Source organism: Lepidochelys kempii, chromosome 1, assembly GCF_965140265.1.
Source record: "Lepidochelys kempii isolate rLepKem1 chromosome 1, rLepKem1.hap2, whole genome shotgun sequence".
NCBI lineage: Eukaryota > Metazoa > Chordata > Testudines > Cheloniidae > Lepidochelys > Lepidochelys kempii.
The window spans coordinates 54,447,221-54,471,994 of NC_133256.1; the positions used below are offsets into that span (position 1 = coordinate 54,447,221).

At 39.3% G+C, this 24,774-nt stretch overlaps 1 protein-coding gene across 2 annotated transcripts; it reads right to left on the reverse strand.

Moving 5' to 3' along the window:
- Positions 1-314: 314 nt before the first annotated feature.
- On the reverse strand, positions 315-24,599 carry VPS36 (vacuolar protein sorting 36 homolog). Of its 2 annotated transcripts, XM_073342838.1 has the most exons (14): positions 24,320-24,598; positions 23,405-23,473; positions 17,398-17,468; positions 15,844-15,958; positions 15,164-15,253; positions 13,117-13,203; positions 9,568-9,600; positions 9,373-9,450; positions 8,682-8,816; positions 7,510-7,575; positions 6,796-6,860; positions 5,775-5,859; positions 2,817-2,893; positions 315-2,737 (listed from the first exon to the last, which is right to left on the reverse strand). In XM_073342838.1, the coding sequence occupies exons 1-14, from the start codon at positions 24,413-24,415 to the stop codon at positions 2,644-2,646; spliced, it is 1,161 nt and encodes a 386-aa protein (XP_073198939.1). In that variant the 5' UTR covers positions 24,416-24,598; the 3' UTR covers positions 315-2,643. The 2 variants fall into 2 exon arrangements, with proteins under 2 accessions (XP_073198939.1, XP_073198948.1); XM_073342847.1 differs by lacking the exon at positions 9,568-9,600 and having other exon boundaries at positions 24,320-24,599.
- Positions 24,600-24,774: the final 175 nt, after the last annotated feature.

Below are 24,774 nucleotides of genomic sequence, written 5' to 3' on the forward strand. Positions count from 1 at the left end.
AGGGCTAAAATCGGACCCGAGGTTCCATGTGCTGAACCCTAAACTATATACCGGTGGGAAGAGTGGCTACTGAGGGACTAAAAAAATAAATGTTTAGAGCTCTGCGGAAGTATATGTTTCCTGATGGAAGTGTGACAAGGCACTTCTGCTGAGATGTGTCTAACCACTACATTCCAGCAAAAGATACATTGTATCTTATCCATAAGGATACAATCAGACAGTGAAAATTTAAAAACTTATCCTATCAAACTGCCAGGCCTGTGACTTGTGGCTTCAAAGTTCCCCAAAGCATTTAGAAAACAGAAATAGACACGTTAAGAAAATCAGTTTATTTTTATTACTTTGTGGCAACGATTTTCTAATATATACAATTAAATTCTAAACGAGCCACATAATTTAACCCATGAAGTTTTCTCTCCCTATACAAAGAGAAAGGACTTATCTTGAAAAAAGGCCAAGGAAGTACCATAAGGCTAAAGCTAAGATGTATGTTGTACCGTTATTGCTCAACTGAGACAAACTAAGGGCTCTATGTGGGTTATTCCTGAGTAGGGGAATGGAAGCTAGGAGTGTAAATTTGGTATTTTCTTTTTACACTTGCATCATGACTGTGGAGAGGAAAAGCTGCCCCCTTATAAAGAAGGTTTCAGCCACCTAAACCAGTGGATCTTTCCCTAACATTCATGATTCTCCAGCAACACACAGACAGCAAGAACATCCACTTTAGGTGTCCTCTCTGCTTCTCAGTTCAACTCTTTGAGAGTACATTGTCCAGAGTAATTTGTACAGATCTGTCCCATTGTTTACTTGGAGGAGGTGAAAAAACAGAGAATGTGGAGGAGTTCAACTGGCCCCTCCGTCCCCACCCATAAATCTGGATCCCTACAAAGCTGCTGCAGAGAGAGTACAGAGCATTAAGAATATCCTGGTGCCAGTGCTTCCCCGTGTAATTCCTTTCCCTGCCTGATCAATGAGTTTTGGCTCCCCTCCACTTGAGGAAATGCAAGAACAGTGCCCTAAGAGAGCACGGCATGAAAGCTAACTAGGGAGATGCACTAGGGGACAGCATGTCTTTGCTCCAAATGAGCATCCTACAAGATCCTGCAATGAAGGCATGGGAGAGGAACACAAGCAAATTTAAAGCAGAGGTACATGGGAAAACAAACAGGTAAACAGTAACTTTTCAAACCTCTATCAAAAACATGAGCGTGGGTAGGCCCTTCAACCTTGACCAAACTGTGGTGATATTGTAAGATTTCTAGAAATATTTTCAGACAATTAAAAGAACCTCTCTATTTCCTTTCTTTTAGCTTCCATCTGATTATTATTGCCATATCTTTAATTCAAAGCTACATCAATGTGGTCTTCATCCAAACTTTGAACTGAATTCTGCAATAATATATCATAATTGGTCATGTGGGCCTTTGACATCCACTTACCATCATCTATGTAACTTTAGCTCTTCTAAAACATATAACTAATATACAAGTCTACAGGAGTGACAGAAAATTATGGCTGTGTAATTGAATTCTGTAAATCCACAGCTTAGGTAAAACCAAAGGATTTACACCTCTTGACTGGTAAACGTGTGTGTTTTTTTGTTCCTCCTTTTAATATTAAAGCACTGGTTTCTGCAGACTAAGGATATGCAAGTTAACCAACCGTCTCTCCAAGACAGACACATGGTACGCAGCTTTGATCAATGACGTTTCTTTAGAAGTGCAAAAGGAAAAACAGCTCATTATGCTGCTGGACAGGATGTAGTGACAGAATAATTGATTTCCCTCAACACTATCTAAAGGAGCGGGCAAAAGCACACACAAACAGCAACATAATGAAGCTTTTTGGGGGAGGGAGAGCAAAGAAACGAGGAACTCTGCACTCACAATACTTCTTGTTTGTCTATTTAGCATTAGACATGACACATTAAACACTATGTTTTCCAGATTTTCATAACATAGGTTAGTTTCTATTTATATCTATAAAGAATTCCCTGGGCTTCGACTCCCAGAATTTGGGAACCTCACTAGGAAAAATTTTTATAGTTCCTGGGAAAAGGGAGCATTCAATATTGCTTTGTTCCTCAGACCTCAACATGCATAAACCATGTCACATTTCTCATCCCTATGGATATATGTCTCTGATCTGAACTCACAGACACACAAAATATACTGAAGTTGGAGAGTACAGAGAGGAAGCTTGCTTTGGAATGTACACACTTCTATTTCCTTGTTATCATCTGTAGGCAGTAAATGACAATGTTCTATGTACTGTTTGCCTCTGCAAACAGACCACAAAGGATATTTCCTCCACTTTAACTCTTGTGAAATCATCTCACTTCTCCTGAAGTGAAAAGTTAAACCGACTATAGAGTAAAACTTACGCTGACTATATATGTCAGCTTGCCAATTTGAGATCAGATGATTCTGACTCCATGATTCCTGTTACTTTCTGTAATATTCCTCTCCATTCCATATAAAACCACTCAGCATTTGAAATAGCTGAAAAAGCTTTTTCATCACAATATTCACCACTGTCTTGATTAACAAAGCAAAATCTTAAAATCTGTAATTTGAAGGGCTCCCCCTTCTGCTCTCTTGTGTTCAACCATTACATGATAAACATGCATGAACTACAATATCGTTAACTTTGTGTCATAAATAAGTTTGGATAGAATCTCAAGCCTTCCACTGAATCATCTCTGCAAAGATGGCCCATCTTTTCAGCTAGAAGCAGCCTGAAGAAAGAGAAAGAACTCTTGTAATATTTGGTAAGGGCAATATGATAATCAAGGAGTTATTAAAAATTATATTTACCTCTCTTTGGCTAAAAGAACAGACATCCCCACAAGCTTGGCAAACTCTTCAGCTGTAAGAGAACCCTTTTCAGATACCTATCAAAGAGAAAAGCATGGCATTAAAATAGTGTTGATCTTTTCCTTTCTATTACAGGATGAAAGAATTTTCTCCATTCTTTTAGTTCAGTCTCAGTTCAGAGGGTTAACTGTTACAAATTGGTAACAAATCCCTAGTGAAGACTACTGCTTTATCTGCATTTTTGTTTTAAAAAAAAAAAAAAGCAATTTTTGTCCAATACACTATGTAGTGTTTCAGAAGTGTGCTAAGTATGAAAAAGGAAGCATGCAGAAAAGGACAGGAACTAGTCAAACAAATGAAACCGTGTGTCTCTTTTGTGTGTGTGTGTGTATGTGTACGTGTAAAGATAACTTGTGAGAAGTGGGTGGGAAAAAAAATTGCCCATAAATAGCAATATACTTGTGCAATCAATAGTTATACAGCACAGTCATACTTAGTCTTCCCTAAGTGATTTTGTCAACAATGAAGTTTGGAAAAGGAAATGAAAGGCACCAAAGTTGGAGGGTCTTCAGTTTAGAAACTGAAGTCACCCAGGAGGAGGGTACGGAATTGTGGTTAATTAATTAAAAAAGGCCACTGTCCCAGTACTAACTTGTGAAAACCAGCATTCACTAGGTCTCAGGACTTTGGCAGGCCCAGGAGAAGCCATGTTTTCATGCAAATGAATTGTTCTTATATTTCTCCATTATTGCAGGTTCAAGCAGCCTTCCGACCCAGGCATACATGCCTTCTCCTGCAGCCCTCATAATTTGAGGGATTTATTCTGCATTATTCACTGCAATTTCTAATTATGTTGGAGTTATCCTATACAGAATCTCAGATTAAAGTAGGCCCTATACTCAGATGTGGTAAAGCTAAACCATTGAAACCTAGGGGTGAAACACAGAGCATACTGAGTAAACTGCACAATTTAATATGACCCATGGGTCGTAATAATTTTCCTTCCCAAGTCCCAAGTGACTTCAGCTTCTATGTTGATGACCCCTTTGGTTCTCCTACCTCACCTGCCACTCAAACCATTCCACTCCCCTATTTCAATCCCCACACTGGCTTCCTCTCATCTTCCCTCAAAAACACAATCTTATTGTATCTGGGAGACTATACACAAGTGAGCTCTTAACTAATCTCCAATCTCATTTCTTCCTCCTTTCCCCCTTATCACTGTTTTTTCCACTCAAACCTCAGTCCTGTTCCCTTTGTAACCCACTCGTGTCTTCTTCAACGCCTATATCCCTGGAGCTTTCTTTTCTTGGAAGACACCCATCTTTCTTAATTCAAGTCCATTCCTTACAGCATATTTTTCTATGAAGCCTAGTGTTATGTCAAAAATCTGCACCACTTCATGATAAATCCACCTTCTCCACTGTGTGTCTGACCTTATTTATAATGTCCATGTGTCTGTTTAAAGCTGCCTGAGGAAGGGAATGTGTTTTTTTTACAATGCTGAGCACACTTGCTGAAGACAACAAATTAATACACCATCACCATAAAATTGACAAAAAAACAAAAGGAAAACCAATGAGTCTATTTTCTTGAAAGAAATGCAGAAAATTAACAAAAATGCATGAAATGTCCTAAAAGATAAATCAGAATTTAAATATTTCAATTTTAATAACAAAGGTGTTATTTGCGTTATAGCTATGGCATTTGTTTTGAGACCGTATTTGATGTTTTAAAGTATCCCTTTTAATGAAGGAACATTGTTCTGCACATATGGTTTTATATACATTATTCTGAGGAGTCCATTTCCAGTCTCAAGAGCAAAGGTGCATCTGCTAGCACTAAATGTTCTCATTTGACAGGACTTTTTGGAAACACCGATATGTAGCCTTCTCAGCTTGTGAAAATTAAGAGTGTGTGCTATGTTCTATAACGTGCAAGGGAAACACAGCAGATGATGTGGCAGTAACAGCATTTCACGTATCAAAATGTATCACAGATATTAAGGTCAGAAGGGACCATTATGATCATCTAGTCTGACCTCCTGCACAATGCAGGCCACAGAATCTCACCCACCCACTCCTGCGAAAAATCAGAACCAGTATCGGCTGACTATGTTGTGCAGGTTCTACTACCCCTTTTTAATGGATCAAGACTACCTCTACGCAGTACCCTCTAACACAGGTAGTCTCCTCAAAGTAACAAACTCAATGTAAAATATGTATGGCACATACTATGTTCCGTTAACGTATAAATGCAAGAACAAGCCCACATTCTATACCTACATTTAATATCTGCTTTCAAATATACTTTCAATCAAACCACACAACGTCTGAAGCCCAATTTACTTACCGGTAGTTAATGTATGAGCCAACTACCATGACACCAAATAAACTCTTCCTACTATGCAAAAGATTTGAGGAAGGACTTTAAGGTAATGAAGTCTTACAAGAGCTCTAAGAGAGATTTATTCCTTGAGGAATGAACAGTGACCTAGAGCAGGTCTACATTACAGCGCTACATCAGTGCAGCACGTCTGGTGTAGACACACTCTGCCAATGGGAGAGCACTCTCCTGTCGGCATAATTACTCCACCTTGGTGAGAAGCGGAAGCTATATTAGTGTTAAAGCATCTCCTGCCAACATAGTGCCAGTGTGGACAGCACAAGACTTGCACTGCCTGGCTGGGGGGGGGGGGGGCGGGCTTTTTCACATCCCTAAGTGATGTAAGTTAGAGCAACTTAAGTGGTAGTGTAGACCTGCCCTAAGATTAATGTGTGTACAGCTCTCTAAAGATTAAAAATGCTATTTAAGTACAAAATATTGTTTTAGGATTTTGGAAGTGGAAAATTTTGTATTTCAAAAGCTCAAAAGGAAATCCTGTACCTCAAGTTTTACACCTAATGTGTCTAAGTTTTCCTAGCAGACAGATTACTGGAGGAAATGAAGTTCACATACTGTCTCTAAAGCAGAAGCCACCATTTCCTCTTCATTGTGGGACTGGAGCTCAATCACCATTACACCGCTGTCAAATAGACGAAGCCTAAAAATCAAAGGGAAAAGACCAAAAAAACTCAAATCTGCAAATATCAACAACGGAAAAATGTGTGTATTTAGCAGTCTCTTAGTTTCACACATCTAAATGTGATAACATGTCAACGAATCCATTGTAATAACTAAAAGAAAAAAATTGGAAGAGCAAAACTGAACATAAAAATCAACTGCTGAATCTTCACAAACAAAAACAGAAGAATAATTAACTGAACAAGGTGAACAAATGTATTAACGATGCACCAAAGTGGCTTTATTTTCACATCCTGAAAATATACGTTTGGCAAATAAAACCCCGGCAACTTAAATTCAGCCACATTTGTATTTTTTAGTGATCACATAATTTAGTTTTGGATGAAACGGAAGTAAATTTTGTTCATGCTGAATAACAATGGTGCACATATGTATTTGTTAGCGTTATCAATTGCACCTGAAGAAAGACCATGTGAATCGATTTCTGTAGGTCACATCTGTGGAAAGGAAGGATGGTCCAGTAGGTAAGGTGCAACCATGGGACATAAGAAACCTGGGTTCAATTCCCTCCTCATTACCTGTGTGACCTTGGGCAAATAACTTAGCTTCTCAATGCCTCAGTTCCTCATTCCTAAATTGGGGGTAATCCTATCTCAAAGGGGTGGTAGGAGGATAAATACATATTAAAGAGTGATAGGTGCTCACAAAATACAGCAAGGGGGTCCTTTTAAGTTGGATCAATAGACAAGTGATGTTTATGAACGTAAAGAAAATTACATAGGAAACTGAATTAATACTGACCTCTTAGAAGATTAAGTAACACACAGAAATAGGTTCACATTTTACATTAAAATGGATTTTGGAAGGTAAGGCATTTCACAAACTGTGTCTGTATAAGGGAATCAAGGGTCCACAGTTGAAAATTTATTTAGAAATACACGTGAAGGACTCTTACCTTAGGGGTAATTTCAGTGCCACTAGCATCTTACAAGCATTTACTAAATCTTCTGGAGAGAGCAACTATTTAAAAATAAGAACATATTTACTCACATTTTACACGTTAAATACACGGTATCACACACACACACTCAAAGAAGACAGACAACTATAGATGAAAAAAATAACAGAACAAGCAATGACGTAGTACACGATTGCATTTACGCCTTTCATCTCCCCCCCATGTCTTGCAGCCTTCTCTCACCCTCTTACTCCATTTTCTGCTCTCTTCCTATTCTTCCCTACATTACTCCTGTTCATGACTTGTCTCTTCAGGTAATTTATTTGATTACTGTCGTCCCCGTCCCCCCCGCTTCTTTTATTATTTCTGTGTCTGTCCCTCATGTTACTTTCCCTGTGTGAGGAGGGACTCCCCCTTTTTGTATGTTTCATTTTCGTATGCTAGCTGTCATCCTCCTTTACTGGTACTACAGGAAAGGCACATCAGAATGACATACTATGGAAGATGGCCAAAGATTGAATATTAGCAGAAAGATGGAGAACCGTCCCCCCCAAAAGCTCCATTTTCCATTACAAGAACAGCAATACATCCATCATTTTAAGAAGCTGGACTGCATGTGGTGGACAGTTAAAGATTTGTTTGACATTTCTTTCTTTCAAGTTCCTTCTCAAGCAGATTTAGTCAAAGAATACCACAAAATCAGTCTCTTACCTCCAATCCCCGAGCTCGGTTTACCAGACAATATACCTCTGTAAGTGACATTATTCCCCCTCGTTCCTGTGGAAACATGAAGCCAATAAGTGAAATAGTATTAACCTAGAACATAGAGCACACTATTTTGCATATAATAAAACATTTGGATGGATGAAAGTTTTAATCACCACGTGACATGTTAAAGCAGAGAAGATAAACTATCAGCTTGATTTAAAAACATACACAGACAAGATCAATGATATCTAAATTATAAGTCAGTGTTCAAACTGTAATTTTCTTTAATAATTTCAAATTGCAGAATACCAATTATAAAATTCAAGAATTGTGGATTATTTGAAGGTTAAAATACATGTTAAAGTACATGGAATTTCATTATATTAAATCTTTTAACCAATTTATCAAGCTTCTGTTTTTCGAACTCACAGGGTTATAACGTAAGACAAAAAATCTAAGAGATAGTACAGTATGTGAGTTTCACATACATATTGAATGTGCATATCCTTTTTCAAATAGACAAGTTTCAGATAAATTAAAAACTGAAATTTTATTGAATTAAATAGAAAAATTGATAATAAAATCTCTATAGTAGCCTGTATTATAGCAGTGATATATATTAAGTTTACATTGAAACGGTTATTTTTAAGTTTCAGAGTTAACAATACATTGTTCTTAATGGAGCTGCTCATACTTTTGAGTCACAGAAGACAACTCTTAATTGGTTTATGCACTATTCATTTATTCAAAGTTAGTATTGCAACCATATAGATCAGAAACATATTTTTTAAAATAATAGCTTAGATTCAGAAGCACAATTCTGTGGCAAGGGGTGAATTCTGTAGCCACAGTATTTTCAAGGCCCTGCGGCGGGGAAAAGACGACTACTAATTGAGACCTATGAAAGAACTATCACACAAACTCTGTTACATGGAAGATGAGAAATCATTACTACAAATAAAAATTCCCATAATTCCTTTTAGATATTTCTGCTGAGAAAGAGAATAAATGTTATTCAAAGGCAAAATGATGACTCCTCTAAAAGCTGAATTTAAGGTTGCATTATTGAAATCTTAGATCTTGAAAAGAGACACATTGTCAAGGTCCATGATACTGAAATGCACTGCATTAAAAACTCATCAAGATGCACAAAAAGAGCATCTCAGGGGCTTTACCTCTAGTGGTGCCTGTAGTATTCCAGCTAGTTGTTTTGCCAGTTGCATATGGTAATGTGTGCCAGATCCATACGTTTCCCTGGTAACTGGGTTAGCTATACCCATGCTCAACAGATAAGATTTAAACCTGATAGTCTACATAAAAAAGAAAAGCAAGTTGTATCAGTTATTTCACAGTTCTATTTTTAAAAAAAAAAACTTTTACACTTTTGTTTTTATAGTAGACTTCAACGCATTTTGGGAGATTTGAAAATACACAATGCCAACTATTGGGCAGAATATAAATTTATCAAAATGGTGACAAGCTCTACACAAGTCTTCAGAAATTTGTAAGGGACACTGAAATCTCCAAAAGAAAAAAACAGAAAATTGTCGTCTTCTCCTAGTTAATGGAGCGAGCATTTCGGACCCCTTTTAAAGCAAACTAAGTGGGGAAGAGACGTGCACATCCTGTAATCACTTCATACTAGTTATTTTTGAAACAAGGTCTCAGATGGACTGACTGTCTTCTCTTTCCACTGCTCAGATGTATTGTATAAAGAAAGCTTTTCATTAAATAAAAGTCAAGAAACAATGGGACATTAGTAAAATATTATTTATGTACATTATGAATATCACAATAGCTGTTTAAGTTTACACGTGAAATGACAAAAAAGCATTTTGTGAAAATCTAGAAAGAAAGCATATTTACCTCATCTTCTGTGATGTCACCTTGTTTTTCTTTAATTTTGTTAGCTATTGACTTGGATAACTCCACCATTTCCTTAGCCTATCAAAACACACACAAATATGTCAGCTTTCAGCAGTGTATTCAGACATTTTGGTTAAAAGTTAGGAAATTGGTATAAATTTAGATAGATGTGCTGGTAAATGTCACATCCCATACCTTTTCCATTAACTTGCTGAGATCTTCAAAAGCCTAAAATGAAAAACTGACATTATAATATAGTCTGCCTAAAGAAATTAAATGATTTAATGAAGTAATTTTTCCAATGATCTTCCCAAACTCCAAGAATTCTGAATATTAGGGCACCTAATGCTTTAGACCAGCATGTTATCATTTCAAAGTGTTTATAGAGTTATAAATTCATGCTCTGGTTTACAAACAGGCATTTTTCCTTCCCAGAGAGCTTATAATTAAAATCAGACAAGACAAGGACAACAGAAAGTATACAGGAAAGTAAAACAATCCTTTGGTTTCCTGCATGGAAGACACATACTAATTTCTACTTAATACTGATTTACAAAATGTAAATAACAGAGCTCAGAGCTAAAGTACTGAGAGTTGAATTAAATTAAATTCATCAAGTTTACCCCTTCTTCCTAAAAACGTTAGGTGTATTTTTTTATTTACTCTCTCTCACACTCACACACACACCTACCCCTAATTTTGGCCAGTGGAGAGCCCATAGTACAACTGTGGAAATGCTCATAGTGACATCACAATTCTGCTTTTATCAGTAGACGTTGCTAAAATAGCAGGCAAGATCACAGTTCATTTGGAAATAACAAGGGAGATGGATTGCTAGGTTCGTTTCACACCACTCTTAATTAAGAAAACATAAAGCTTTGAAAATTATTTGCAGGCAAAATTTACGCATCTAAATACTTGATTCTCAGAAGCAATTAGGTACGTAGACGTCTAACTGAACTAAATTCTGCTAACACAAAACAAGATCCCAATTAAGGCTTGTTTGAAATCAGGCTTATGAAATGCATTATTAGATAAAAGGCACCCTGTGATAAAATCTGTACTTGCTAGATCTGATAAAAACAGGGGGAAATTAAAATATTTCTATAAAGTATCAGATTTTTTACTACAATGAACTTTTATGGAACTTTTCTACAAAAACCATGTAAAAATTTGGATTTCCATCACAGGACAAATTATTTATTTTCAGGATTTTTAAAATACAAGTTACTTTAATAAAGGTGTGAAGTTCTCAAATATAAAATTGCTATATGGAGCACATAACACCAGATAAACCTTTCATTTTTTTCATATTTTATTTAAAGAATAAAAAACAAACAAATGCTTTCAGTGTGTTAACAAGTAAGCAGATTTACAATTACCTCCCAGCAGCATAAAAATAATCATACACATGAAAAAAGTGAATTTAGCCTATCAATATATCAATGCCACAGAAAGGCACTTTTACTGTCTCAAGGACAAACCCTCATCCCTCCTTCAAAATCCTCTCTAATAAATGGCTTTTGCGATATGTCCAGGTGGTCATTAATTTGGATTATTTTGGACCAAGTGTGTGTGTGTGTGAATGCATGTGGGGAGTCCCAGAACCCTAGAACCATCAGCGTTAGATCCGTGAGGGCAGCACCTCCCTTTTATAAAGAGGGCAACTCAGCCAGAACACCACTACAGACCACAAATGTAGCCAGCCTATGGTCCCAACGATTTAATAGTCTAATCTGAAGGTAACAAAAGCATGGCTTCCATTTAATGTAAAGATCTACACAGTAGACTTTTGCTAATCCTGAAGACCTGAAGAAGAGTTCTGTGTTTCGCTCAAAAGCTTGTCTTTTTCACCAAAAGAAGTTGGTACAATAAAATATATTACCTCACCCAGCTTGTCTCTTCTAGTCCACATAGTCAAATGACAATCACTCCCCATACATCTTGGCAAAAATTTAATATGGAGTGTTAAAGAAATTATAATATATTCCCATAAAATAATGAATTACCATTGTCAGATCACACATATTTGTGATACAGTGTCTTTTCTTTTAAAAAGAAAACTTGCTAATTTGCCAAATTCAGTACATTCGTAATGTGTCTCCCAGGCACTAGCATGAATTAAGGAGCTTCTACGTATTGAATTTTAATATCAACAAACAAAAAATTTTTATATCCAGGCTTTTACTAGTTTAACTCCAATCTCAACAACATGCATGAAAACATCACCCATTAAAAAAAAAATCCTTGACTTAGCTAAATAAATAGCATGTTGTGTATAGTTCCTCCTCTGACCAATTCACTCAGGGCAGGCCTGGAAACAAAGGGGAATGTGCACACACCTAACAGGAACTTCCTCAGATAAACAAAAGGCTAAAGAACTGGATTCTTATCAGCGGCGAACAGCAGATGCAGGAAACCTTTTCGTGGAACCCAGGGCACCACTTTTGAAATTAAGTCATTTATAACATTTAAAGCTGGGGGAAGGCAGGATTTCACAAATCACGTTTTTCCTTTGCTCATACAACTCACACAAATGGATTTCTTTTACTCTCTGACAAAGTCAGTGAGGAAAAAATAACCAGACAATACCTTTTGAACTATATACACAAGTAACTTCATTCATTACCTTCTTCATAAATGGGGGGGAGGGGGCAGACCAAACAACTAAAAGAAAAAACAAAACCCAACCACCCTTTAATGCTAGTAATAACTGGAAGATCACAGTAAAAGTGTTCACAAAGCAGGTACAAATTTCCTGTAAACTGGATCCGTGAGGTCTTTTTTTATTTTGCTATGTTGTGATACAAACAGTTGCCATATGAATGAATTTGTTATAGTTAATTTATGAAGACTTCGTGATGTTTCAAATCCATCTCTATTACTGTGACAAAACCAGTATAATCTTTTCTTTGATGAATATTTGCAGTCTCGGGATGGCTCCATTATATATAGAGCTAAAGCAGTGTTTCCCAACTACTGGTCTGTGGACCAGTGCCAGTCCCTGAGATCTCCCTGATACAGTTGAGGAAGGCAGCAAGCCAGCCCCTGTATCAAAAAGGTTGAGAAACACTGGTCAAAAGGCTTTTAAGGAGAGGAAAAGAATGAGGTGGACAGGGGAGGAATAAGCTTCTCTTGTACATGTAATATCTCAAATTCAACTATGGGACTGTTTGTGGGAAAAGCAGTTGTTTTCTCTTTGGAAAATATTTTTGCAGAAATTACTGTGACATCTGATTATTGAACACTTTGCCATGCATAATTATAAACAAATTAAAATTTAAAAATATGAATTTCTGTTAGATAAATTTACTGTATAATAATTATTTACATATATAAAACCCCTTTGAACAATACACCTGGTAAATGAATATCTAATCTTCATCTGATCCATAATTAGACCTGCTAAGACAATAGTCTTGTTGGACCGGTCCCTTTCTGTAGAAGGCTCTTTGTTCTGCTTCCCCCCCTGAAAGGCCATTGAACTTTGCCTTTCAACTGCACTGAAATCCATAAACATACAAAGCATTTGGCACCAATGAATGTGCCTCTTGAAATGGAGCATTTAAATGAAATATTCTTAAACACCTGGGATAAGCCAGTTAAAGACATAACTGTAAATTACACACGTGTAATCTTTTCAGAGTTTTAAAACTTTCTACTGATGAAACAGTACACGGCTACATCTAGAAGAAAGTCTGAAGGAATGCAGGTGGCTGACCTTGAAACTTGAGCAGTATTTACCTCAGAAATGTTTTTGTCAGTCTCTTTTCTCTTCTCTTCTAATTTCCTCTCAATACCTACAATTCCTACAGCCCTTATTCTTCCTGCCTGCAAAATAAAATAGTTTAAAGAAAAGAAAAGGAAGCAAATGTTAAGAGTTCTCTCACCCACCTCCCTATGAAAGAGCTTATATTTACAACACAGGAAAACGTCCCACAAAGAACTAAGTAAAATGTAATGATTGTTAATGATCTACAATACATCTAATTTCCTGAAAAACATTCCTTAAGTCAAGGTCATAGTTTATCTACAATAACTTTCTACAAATAAGAAAAATACACCGAATACAGATTTGCTGCAGAATACTACAGGAAAAACACGTTATTTAAATTGTTAGTATAATGATGTATAACACAGCATCTCATGTAGGATACAGAGACAGTAGAGATAAGCTGGGATGCGCAAACTGATGCTTCCCTAGTTTAACTGGAGCGAGCCTAGAGGTAGAGCATTTTCAGTGAGGATCCTGGATTTAGGAAGTTGTTCTCCCCATTGCTCCATCACAGTCTGAATAGGTTTCTCTGAGGGGAGATTTAGAAGGGTACGAGATTGGACATTCACCCCATTTATTGATAGTGCGTCATACAGATAATATGTGACACATACATGCAACATATGGGGTGACATCCTTTTACTAAATTGGAGAGTCATGTTAAATTTATCAGCCTCTTCCTGGTCTAGCCTCCAGATCTCTAACTCCACCCTCATTCTCCTAATCCTCCCTATTGATTTTGACACTCAATAGTACTTTCCATAAAATCTTGAAAAAAGAACAGGAGTACTTGTGGCACTCCTGTTCTTTTTGCGCATACAGACTAACACAGCTGCTACTCTGAAACCTTAAAATCTTGCAAATCCTTGAGTTGCCATCCTCTCCTGGTTCTCTCACCATCTCTCTGCTCATTCTTTTAGATTCTCCAACTCTCTGTGTCCCAGAAGTCGCAGTCCTTGATCCCCTCCTCTTCTTGGTCTACACCTTTTCTTTAGGCGATCTCATCTGTGCACGTGGCTTCTACTACCACCTTTACATAGACATGAGCAAATCTACCTTTCCATTCCTGACCTATTTCCATCCAATCCTGTATTTCAGCCAGTCTCAACAGCTTCTCATAGATGTCTCATGGGCAACTTAACATTGCCAAACTGAACTCTCTCTGTCCCCTCCTATTCTCTGTCACCATTGACAACAGCACCATCCTCCCTACTGTAACTCATTAATATGATGGCTGTATCCAAAATGTCACCAGCAGTTTCCAAATACAGATGATGATGATCTCAAAGAGTTTATGATCTCAAAATACAGAAATAGATGAAAGAAAGCAATCTTGAAGATATTCCCAATAATCAAAACTGTTCATTTAAATCATAGCTACTCACACATATGACACACACAGACTCCAAGCAACTATATTAAAGCAATGTAAAGAGTCTAGAACCCACAAAACCAAGAAAGTATAAAATTAAGGCTGAAACTCCATCCTTCATCTTCCTTGTGTGTCTCATATTGTAGAAGTTTCTACACAGAATATGATTATTTTACATCAGAATTTCAATACCTACACATTATTAGAAGACTACAAATGGCACATCAAACCAAACACCACACTCACTCATAAATTAGAATTTCCTCGCTTTTGTGCCATTCTGAGAATACCATTAACTCTATTTTGAATGTATTTAACTACGTAACCTAACGGCAGGTTCCCAATTGTGTCTGAGTTCTTCTCAGATACAGTGAGGACACCCAGCTGCTCAGACCCAGTACAAGGGGGAACTGCAAGAGAACAGCTCTAGTTTATGCCAGTGGAGAAGCAGCCATGGTGGAGTTCAACTCTGCCATGCCCCCTTTCTGACCTCGGAATGCCCAGGGGTGGGGAGGAGCTGATGTGGGCGATGGCTATGCTGGCAGCACAAAATGGACACAATAGACTGGAGATCTGAACCTAAGCATTCAAATATGAAGAGAAGTCTAACATAAAGAAGAGAGTATCAAGCATGTAGTAAGTACCTGTGGACCCCTGTTAATTTGAACGGTCTGAAAAACAGGCATGTTCTCCCATCTCCTCTGTGTCATTTCTTCTGACAACCGCCTATAGAACTGCATATGTTTAAAAAAAAAAAAAGGCAATCCAAGTTTTGTAGAATATTTAACATCTCAGAGATCAACAAAATGAATTCCACTAAATATCAAACTAAATATCAATGTCACATTTATACTGGACTTTTCCTTTTTTTAGGATAAAAAAAAGTTACAGACCATGCAATCATATACATTTCAATGGTAGCTGTAACAATTGTGACTTAAACATGCATGATTACATATCTCCATTCTAAACACATTCAGACAGTCATAACTTTCCAAAACTTTCACTTAAAGAGACTGAAATTTCCATCCTCAGTATCTGTCCAAAAGTGATAAAAAAAACTGAGCAATCCAGTTATTACTGATACCATTACCATGAGATTACGTTAATCCAGCCATGTGGATGGAATTGCAATGGAGCAATCCCATTCGTTTAGTTTGGGTTAATGCTAGTGGGTGGTGATGGTTTATTGATTGACAAGGCCTCCTACACACACAGTTCCACAGCAAATACTGCAAGATGAATAGTATCACTAATACAGGGAGAGCAGAAATATTTGTGACAAAACATTTAACCTATTTGGTTGCACTGTATGTACACATACCTCAATCTGACCATGTTCTTTGAAAGAAAGTTTGATGTAGGAATATTTGCTGCTCTGGAATGGGCCAGGCTCTTTGTTTGAAGGAGCTGGATGAAGATGAACCACTATTTTGGCACTAAGGAAAGGTGTAGGGAGAGAAGATGGAGGGGAGAAAAAGATATATCCCTAATTTATAAAATAATATTTCTTAATCGTGCGAGTCAGGTTTAAAAGCTTAATCTAGTTCTATATTAACTGATGGTTATTTTACATTCAGAACATTTCAGATAATCCTTCAGGATTTTAATAAGAGTCAAGTACATTAAACAACACATTAATAATAATATATTTTTATATTATATTATTTTATTGCTATACTAGAATTTTCATAATAAAAATACTGTAACCCCTAAAAAATATAAAACCTCACTAATAATAAAACACATGTACAATCAACTCTCAGAAGATGATCTAGCATAAATATTAGAAAATTAAACAAAGATTCTTGAAAAAAAAAAATTGAACTACAAACTGTCAAGCTGTACTTTTGATTAAGGCTTCCCACCTGCAATATAACCCCAAAAGGCTCTACAGTGACTCACAGCTGCTGCCAAAACACACTACCTTTCTCATGGAAACAAAAAGGTCTCAATATTATGTTTAAACTATCTCACCATGTGTGCCAGCCGAAGATTTTGCATATGAACTCATCCAAAACCAACATCCTAGGCTAACGTATGCATGAAAGCAACATGGTCTAGAATGAAGCCCAACAGCAAAACAACTCATGAAAGAGCACGGTTTCAGCAAATATAATAGCCCCATCTCATTTCATCACAATAATTCTATTATTCTTGTCCAGCTTTAATAATATATCTATTTTGTTATTACTCTTATTTAGTCACCTCCTCTAGCACCAGATCTCGCAAGCCCCAGTGTATGGTTCTACCAGATGGGATAATTGTTTCAGCCTGTAGGCTGAAACAATTTGATCTGCTTATAACATCCAGGATACAGACATAAGCAGATGTAGACCAGGCACACTTCTTCATAAAAGCTTTATTTTTCCTTCGGTGTTAACGTCTCTCTTGTTGAACACATATCATACTGCTCTAATTATCTGTCAAGTGAGAGGGTCCCAGTTATTGGTCTTTCCTTCAGAATCAGGTTAGATGATGGTGTAAGTTACATCTGCTGAGAACTGAGCAGTATGCTCCTCTCCTGGGTTCCTACTCCCAACCAGCCTTGCAGAGCAAGAGACCTGGTCTGAGACCTAAATTTGAACACTAACCTATCACCATGGCACTGCTGATTAAGTGAGATAAACCCAATTATTCATTGCTACGAGCGGAAGACTGAATCACAAACTTAACCACTGATTACAGGGCAATTATTTAGCAAATCAAGTCACACACATACAATTTTTCATAACGACCCTCTCCCCCATTTGATCCTTGTATCTGAATCAGGACATCTGGGTTACATTCCTGGGCTCTACCAGACTTCTTGTGTGATTTTGAGCATGGCACATAACCTATGTGCCTAAGCTTCCAAAGTGAAAGACACACACCTTACCTTTTTCCTATGCCAGCTGCCTGCTCTTCAATGAAGACAATCTGAGAAAGAGGGATAGCAATGCAGCATTCCTAGAATAAGGAACACAGAATAACAACTAGAAATTACGAACTATTTTCTTGAATGGCTTGTAAAATAAATAAATAAATTTTCATACTCTTTTAATCACTAAAAAAGTCAACAGTGCTAATATTTGTAGGAGGTTCTCCCACAAGCCATTTCATATAGAAGATGACGCTGGTTGCAATAGAAAATTATCCTTACGTTACTATTTAAAAAGGACTTTAAACTGAAAACTAAAAAGTGAACATGAAGGTATAAATTGTTAGATAATCAGACAAGGAAGGGACTTAGGACTGACACAATGTCCTTAACTCAGCCACTGGATGTCTAGGCACTTTAGGTGGTGTACAAATTTATTATTATTTGTAAAGTGGTCAGAAAGAATTAGATGCTTCACATACAGGTAAGTCAAGGACCCCACTACAGAGATCTTAAACGCTGGCAAAGACAATGACAAAAGGTAACAATTGCTTCTTGTAGATATCCCATTTTTTAAGTTCCTAAGTCCAAAAACAGGTGAACTGACTCGAAGCATAAAGGTATCCTTGCAGGCTATGTAAGATGTTCTGCTAAAGAAGCAAAAGGAGGCGATACAGACAGACAGCTGGGTTAAGAGTGCAGTAGGTGTCTGAGATCACAGAATTTATTTGTATTTATTTTCTAATGCCCAACATTCTCATTGACACCAGTTTAGAACTACACATCTATGCATCAAACTAGGAAGAATTCAGTATTTTGGAAATCACAGCATTTTCCCGTACTGACCAAATACATATGGTACGTGACTGTACAGCAGCTATAAAACGGCTGCTGCTATTTGTCACAGTTTTGTTTTCACAGAAGATGCAATACCTAAAAATAATTATCGGTGGGGCTATTACAAAAGTAGCCTGACATTTCCCATTTTGAGACCCTGTTTTCTGATGCTTATAACTTTGCCAAACTTCAACCATTTGGGCTGAAGTTTCCTGTGCTGTCTCCCTCAGGTTGAATTACTTTGGAAAATTTCAGGCAAAACTGTTTGGCTGTTTCCTAGAGCAAGGATATGGAAAAAATACATTGTTTTGCCCATGTTAAAAAATTCTAGAACTTTTTCTTTAAACAGCTCTAGCACCCCTATCTTGTGGAGCAGGGACCTGAAATTTGGGTCGGAGATATTCTGTTTGCCATCCTTGTGAAAATCCACCCACACTTGGTCAAGTTACAAGCTTTTGAAAAAAATCGCAGTTTGCAGATGCTCAGTAGAGACTGGAAAAATAGTATGTGATCATATATTTAAAGACTATCATAATGCATACTCACAAGGGGGCCAAATTAAGATTGCACAGGCAACCTTAATTCTGGCATTCCTAACGGAGTGCTTGACTTTGTAGCCTTAATAATGTTCTTTTGACCTAGTTATTTTGTGGGCAATACCTGTATAAATTGTTCTTTTATAAGTAACATTACTTTGATACCATGTGAAAAAGAAACAGAGACAGGGCATGAACAGAACTCAGGACTTCATCAGGTCTGTTTAACTTCTGTTTCTTTTGTCAGCATTTTGACTAGTTTTAGGAAGATTTGCTGCTCCATCCCCCATTGTTCTCATGCTTTTTAAGGTGAGAAAAGGAAATGGGAAAGAAAATTATGGCATAAGACCCCATCCTTAGTAGTACGCTGCTCTCAGGGACATTTCAAGGCTGTGACCCAAAGCCCAGCAAACTTGTATGGTTTACAACAGAACTCTAGTCACAACTCCAAAATAAGACTTTTTTTTTTTTTTTTTGGGTAGCCTCAGAATTTGTTGTTATCCTGTCTTCTAGGGCTTTGTTAAAGAAGATGCTTCCAGTGACAATGGGCTTTTGGGACAGGGATTTCCATCATAATGCTTGTTTGATTTTGATCTTTATGGGTTGTGGATTTCTACCTACTTGAATAATGGGGGATCAGTCTCAAGGATAACAGTTTCTAGTACACATCCTCAGATTCTCTCTTGCTTTGTATGCTGAGGAAGAGGATAAATCTTAACAGCACTGAAAAAAGGCAGGGATGGGTGAGTATTGATAGTAGACAAGCGGAATGTGGCGGCACAAGCCACCTTATACTGTACCTAGTTTGTTTCCATTACAAATCACTATGGTTTAAGTGACAAAATATGGATTCTCTTCCAGCTCATGCATATTTAACACAATTGTTAACTAAGGCTCTATATATTATTTTGAGAACACCAACAAAAATTATGTTTAAGTCTTAGATGCAATCTACCAATTTTTTTCAGAAGATATCCATGTACAGAACGATGGTTTTCATAGCTAACCCGACTACTGGTATGTAAAAAGATATTCCTGGTCTGAAAAACAGACCTCAAATTAAGACAACATGGATGTATATTAGACTGTTTTCTTTGCCACCACCAATCTTAATAGATTGGAAAAACAGGTCTCTGCCTTGAGGAACAGAATGGGACGTAGGGATCTAAAGGGTGAACCAGTCAGCATTAGGCTTACCATTAACCAGACCTTAACTGTTAACCCCTGTGGCCGGCTGGTGGCGCCAGGCCAAATGACTGGAGCGGCCCCGACCACACCAGGCAGGCAGGCCAGCTGGACCCTGGCCACAGCTGCGCTGGGCAGGTGGGACCCCAACCCCATCCGCGAGCAGCAGGCCGAGCCGCCGGGATCCCAGCCCCAGCCGCCCTGCGCCAGCCCACCAGGGCAACCTCAGTTAACAGTTAAGCGGTTAAACAATATAATTTTAATCATTTAACCAGATAAATTTTTTAACTGATATTTACATCCCTACTAGGACGCTGCCCTTTATCAGATTGCATCTCTAGAGAAAGCATTCACGCACTTTAAAATAAATAGTACCAGGGAGACTTATGTGAAAACACACGGAAACCTCTCATGGGATTATAACTAGGGATCTACAATTGAAGTGTAACACTACCATGTTTGTAACACTACCATGTTTGTTGGAAGGACTTTCATATGCTGAAATTTAATCTCTAATTAGTATTCTGCCTTTATGTCATGTAGTTAGCTAGTGAACAGAAGCAGCAAATGGGAATTTTGCAAGGGAGTTCTCCAGGTGAAGGAGGAGAGACTACGGGAAAGTCTACACTTAAAATGCTGCATCAGCACAGCTGCTTTGCCACTTTAGTGCTTTAATAAAGACACTCTACCCCAATGGGAGAGAGTTCTCCTGTTGGCATAGTTAATCCATCTCCCCAGGAGGCAGGAGCTATGTCGATGGGAGATGCTCTCCCACCGACACAGTGCTGTCTACACCATGGCTGGGTCAGATAACTACGTTGCTTGGGATGTGGATTTTTCATACCTCTGTGCAACATAATTCTACCAATATAAGTCTGTAGTGTAGACCAGACCTGTGTGACCGTTGGGGTGAATATGTTTGCTATGTGCTTGCTTGATTAAAGATTATTGTCTGGTCCACACTAGAAAATTCACATCCCTGAGTGACATAGTTATGCTGACCTAAGAACCTACGTAGACACTGTTAGATCGACAGAAGAATTCCATCAACCTAGCTATGACCTCTAAGGTAGGTAGAATACCTCCACCAAACTGGAAAATCGCTCCCATCACTGTAGGTAGTGTCTACACTGAAGCACAACAGCAGCGCAACTGTGCTACTGTAGCATTTTAAGTGTAGGAAAGCCCTACAGTGTGGTCTGTTGTGGGACCTGTGTACTGAGCCAAGCGGCCTGCAAATCTAGGTTGAGAGCTCACTAGCAAGGCTCTAACCTGCTACGCTTTGATCCCTAATCCCTCAACAAGGGGGCGGGACTACCACAGGGAGAACAGGGGTTTAAAAAGCCAGCTCCGAAGTGACATGGGGAGTTTCATGAGGGAGTTTAGAGAGGGAGTGAAAGAGGCAGATACACTAAACTTAGGCCAATAACTTCCCTCCACAACAAAAAACAAAAGAAAACAAAAACCCCACGAGAGTAAAAATAAAACAGGCACAAGTCTGGCGAGAGAGTGGGGGCTATCCAGTTAATTGCACTGAATGCAGCATCTACAATTACCTGCCTTGTAGGCAGGTGGTATATGTGTGCATTTGGTGCAAGCAACTCATGACCCTGAGAGAGACTATATAGGCTCTTGAGGCCAGAGTGGCTGAACTGCAGGAGCAAAGAGAGAGAGACAGGTACAGACAAGACTTTCAGAGACACTGGTCCCACCCCCAGTTTGACAGCCTCTGTGCTGTTAAGCAGGATGAGAGTCTCAGGGAAGGAGAACATTAAGCTGGAGCAGAGGGAAACAATCCCATAATTGGAACCCTCCTTCCAGATGATGTCATGGTATCCTCTCGCAAGGAGAAAACTCCTCTTGGGGAGGGGACCCTCATTATTAGGGAGAGACTGGTAATAGTAACAGGGGATTTGATTATTAGAAATACAGATAATTGGGTTTGTGATAAATGGGAGAAGCCCATAGTGACTTGCTTGCTAGGTGTGGAGGTTGTGGATCTCAAGAGTCATCCAGACAGACTTATGTGCAGTGCTGGGGAAGAGCCAGTGGTCTGATACATGGAGGTACCAGTGACATAGGGAAAGGTAGGAGAAAGGTTCTGGAGGCCAAATTTAGGCTCCTAGGTAACAGATTGAAGTCCAGGACCTCCATGGTAGCATTCTCTGAAATGCTTCCAGTTCCACATGCAGGACTAGGAAGACAGGCAGAGTCTTCCTAGAGTTACAAGAGTAACTTGTTCCTAGAGTTCCAAGAGTTACAAAAGGATCTCACTAAACTGGGTGACAAAATGGCAGATGATAATCAATGTTGATAAGTGCAAAGTAATGCATGTTGGAAAAAATAAACCCAGCTATACATACTAAATGATAGGGTCTAAATTAGGTGTTACCAGTCAAGAAACAGTTCTTAAGAGTCATTATGGACAGTTCCCTGAAAACATCTGCTCAATGTGCAGCAACAGTAAAAAAAAAATCCTAACAGAACGTTAGGAACCATTAGGAAAGGGATAGATAAGAAAAAATATCATAATAGCACTATATAAATCTATGATATGCCCATACCTTGAATTCTGCATGCAGTTTTGGTTGCCTCATCTCAAAAAAGATATATTAGAGTTGGAAAAGATGCAGAGAAGGGCAACAAAAATGATTAAGCTTCCATATCAGGAGAGATTAAAAAGATTCAGAGATGACTAAGGGGATATGATAGAGGTCTATAAAATCATGAATGGTATGGAGAAAGAGAGTAAAGAAGTGTTATTTAGTCCTTTACATAACAAAAGAACCAGGTGTCACCAGATGAAATTAACAGGCAACAGGTTTAAAACAAACATAAGGAAGTACTTGTTCACACAAGGCACAGTCAACCTGTGGAATGCCATGGGATGCTGTGAAGGCCAAAAGTATTACTACGTTCAAAAAAGCATTAAATAAGTTCATGGAGGATAAGCCATGGTTATTAACCATAATGGTCAGGGACGCAACCCCATGCTCCAGGTGTCCCTAACCGTCCTACTGCCAGAAGCTAGGATTGGATGACTCAAAATTGCCCTATTCTGTTCATTCCATCTGAAGCATCTGGCACTGGCCAATGTTAAAGACAGGATACTGGGCTAAATGGACCATTGGTCTGACCCAGTATGGATGTTTTTATATGGGTTCTCTTTTTTTTTTTGTCTTTTCTGTGTTGTTTTTGGGTCTGTGTGAATGGTTGGGGGAAGAGGGAAAAAGGAATGAGTTACTCAGTGGGCTATGAACATGTTGATAAATTATCTTAAAATTTCCAACCCCAGTTGATCAGACTATATTACCTCTCCATGTTGTGAGCATAAGGCACTTACACAGTGAGGAAAAAGTTTAGTCACATAAAAATTAGTTCTTTCTCGCACAGTCGCATCATTAAAAGTTATTGGTTTATTACGGAATGTATAGTCAACCCACGTACAAAAAAGATGGGGTACTTACATGATTTTTCAGATCTCTCCAGATCAGTCGGTGTGTGCTAAGCAGCAATACCCCAGTATCAAACTTTACCTTGACCAAAAAAAACAGATACTAAGTTAACCACAAATTTAACAAACAAGCTGGGTAAACATTGATTTTTGAAGCATTATATGTTGTCATAATATAGCACCCTAATTAATCAAATATTTTGAGAACACCCTGTTTTTGCTGTTAACACAAGCCAGCCAAGCTGATGAAGCCACAAAAAGAATTATTACCAGCGGATAACACTGATATGGACAAGCTTCCTTTTCAGCTGTATAAACTTTCCCCCAGGAAACCCGGCAGGGCCCTCCCTTCCCGAGGGTACCAACGCCCGAGAACAGCAAGCCGTTTCTAACAAGGCGATTGGCGTTTCAGGTTTTGCCCCGCTGGGAGTGCAGACATGCAGCATGCTAGACAGAGGACGGACGTGGGGTCCCTTCCTGCCCTACACTGCTGTGATTAGGGAAAGGAGTTAAAAACTAAAGCAGCACGTTGGGTGTCCAGTGCGAACCCCTCCCTGACCCACCAGGCGGTTCCATTTCTTCTCGGCTCAAGGAAGAGGCTGTTTGTTCCTGGCCTACCACAAAGCAACCCTCGCATCAAAAACACCCGGCAGGACCTAGCTTCCTGCCGGTACCGCCAGCTCCATCCACCGGACACCGAGCCAGCTCCCGCCGCTGGGGGGGGGCAGCCCGGCCGGCCGGCAGAGAGAGAGGAGCACTGCGGCGGCCAGGGCTGGCTCAGGGCTCCGTGGCCGGGGCACTCAGCAGCGGGGGGCTCCTGGGCGGGGTGCCCCGGCTGCCCCTGCCCAGGGTACCGGTGGTGATCTCTGGGCCAGGGCGGGTGTTAGGCCCCGACCGCCGCTAGGCCCGAGCCGGGCGCTCCCTTTACCTTCTCCTCCCCGTCGTAAAGCCGCAGCCCGCGCTGCTGGATCACCAGGGTCTCGTTGATCTCCAGCAGGCCGCTGGCCCACGCGAACCGGTCCATGGCGGCGCCTCCGAGCGGCCGGGAACCCCGCGCCGCCGCCGGCTCCCCGCCCCTCTAGTCCGGCTGCAGCTTCCTCCGGAGTCCCAACCCCGCGCGCTGCGCCCTCTGCTGGCCGCCGGCCTCGGCCCCGGGTGCGGGGTGACTGTAAGCGCCGCCCCCGGGAGCGCCGGGCAGCGGGGAGACCGCGGGAGGGATGGGCCCGGGAGCCAGGCCAGGCCCCGCAGCTGGACAGGCACTTCCCCCGCGCTTGAGAGAGGCTGGGTGCCACAGTACCTCTGTGGGTCTGAATGTGCCCAGAACTCAGGCACTTGGGATCCAGAGTCCTGCCTCAATGTCTAGCCCCAGCTGTAGCTATTAAA

Bases quoted from the DNA above. Each gene is read 5' to 3' on its own strand.
- VPS36 (XM_073342838.1), bottom strand. From the start codon at position 24,415: ATGGACCGGTTCGCGTGGGCCAGCGGCCTGCTGGAGATCAACGAGACC. The intron at 23,474-24,319 runs GTAAAGGGAGCG...TTTTTGGTCAAG, and splicing joins TTTACGACGGGGAGGAGAAG to GTAAAGTTTGATACTGGGGT. The intron at 2,894-5,774 runs GTATGTGAACTT...TCTCTTTGATAG, and splicing joins TGGCTTCTGCTTTAGAGACA to GTATCTGAAAAGGGTTCTCT.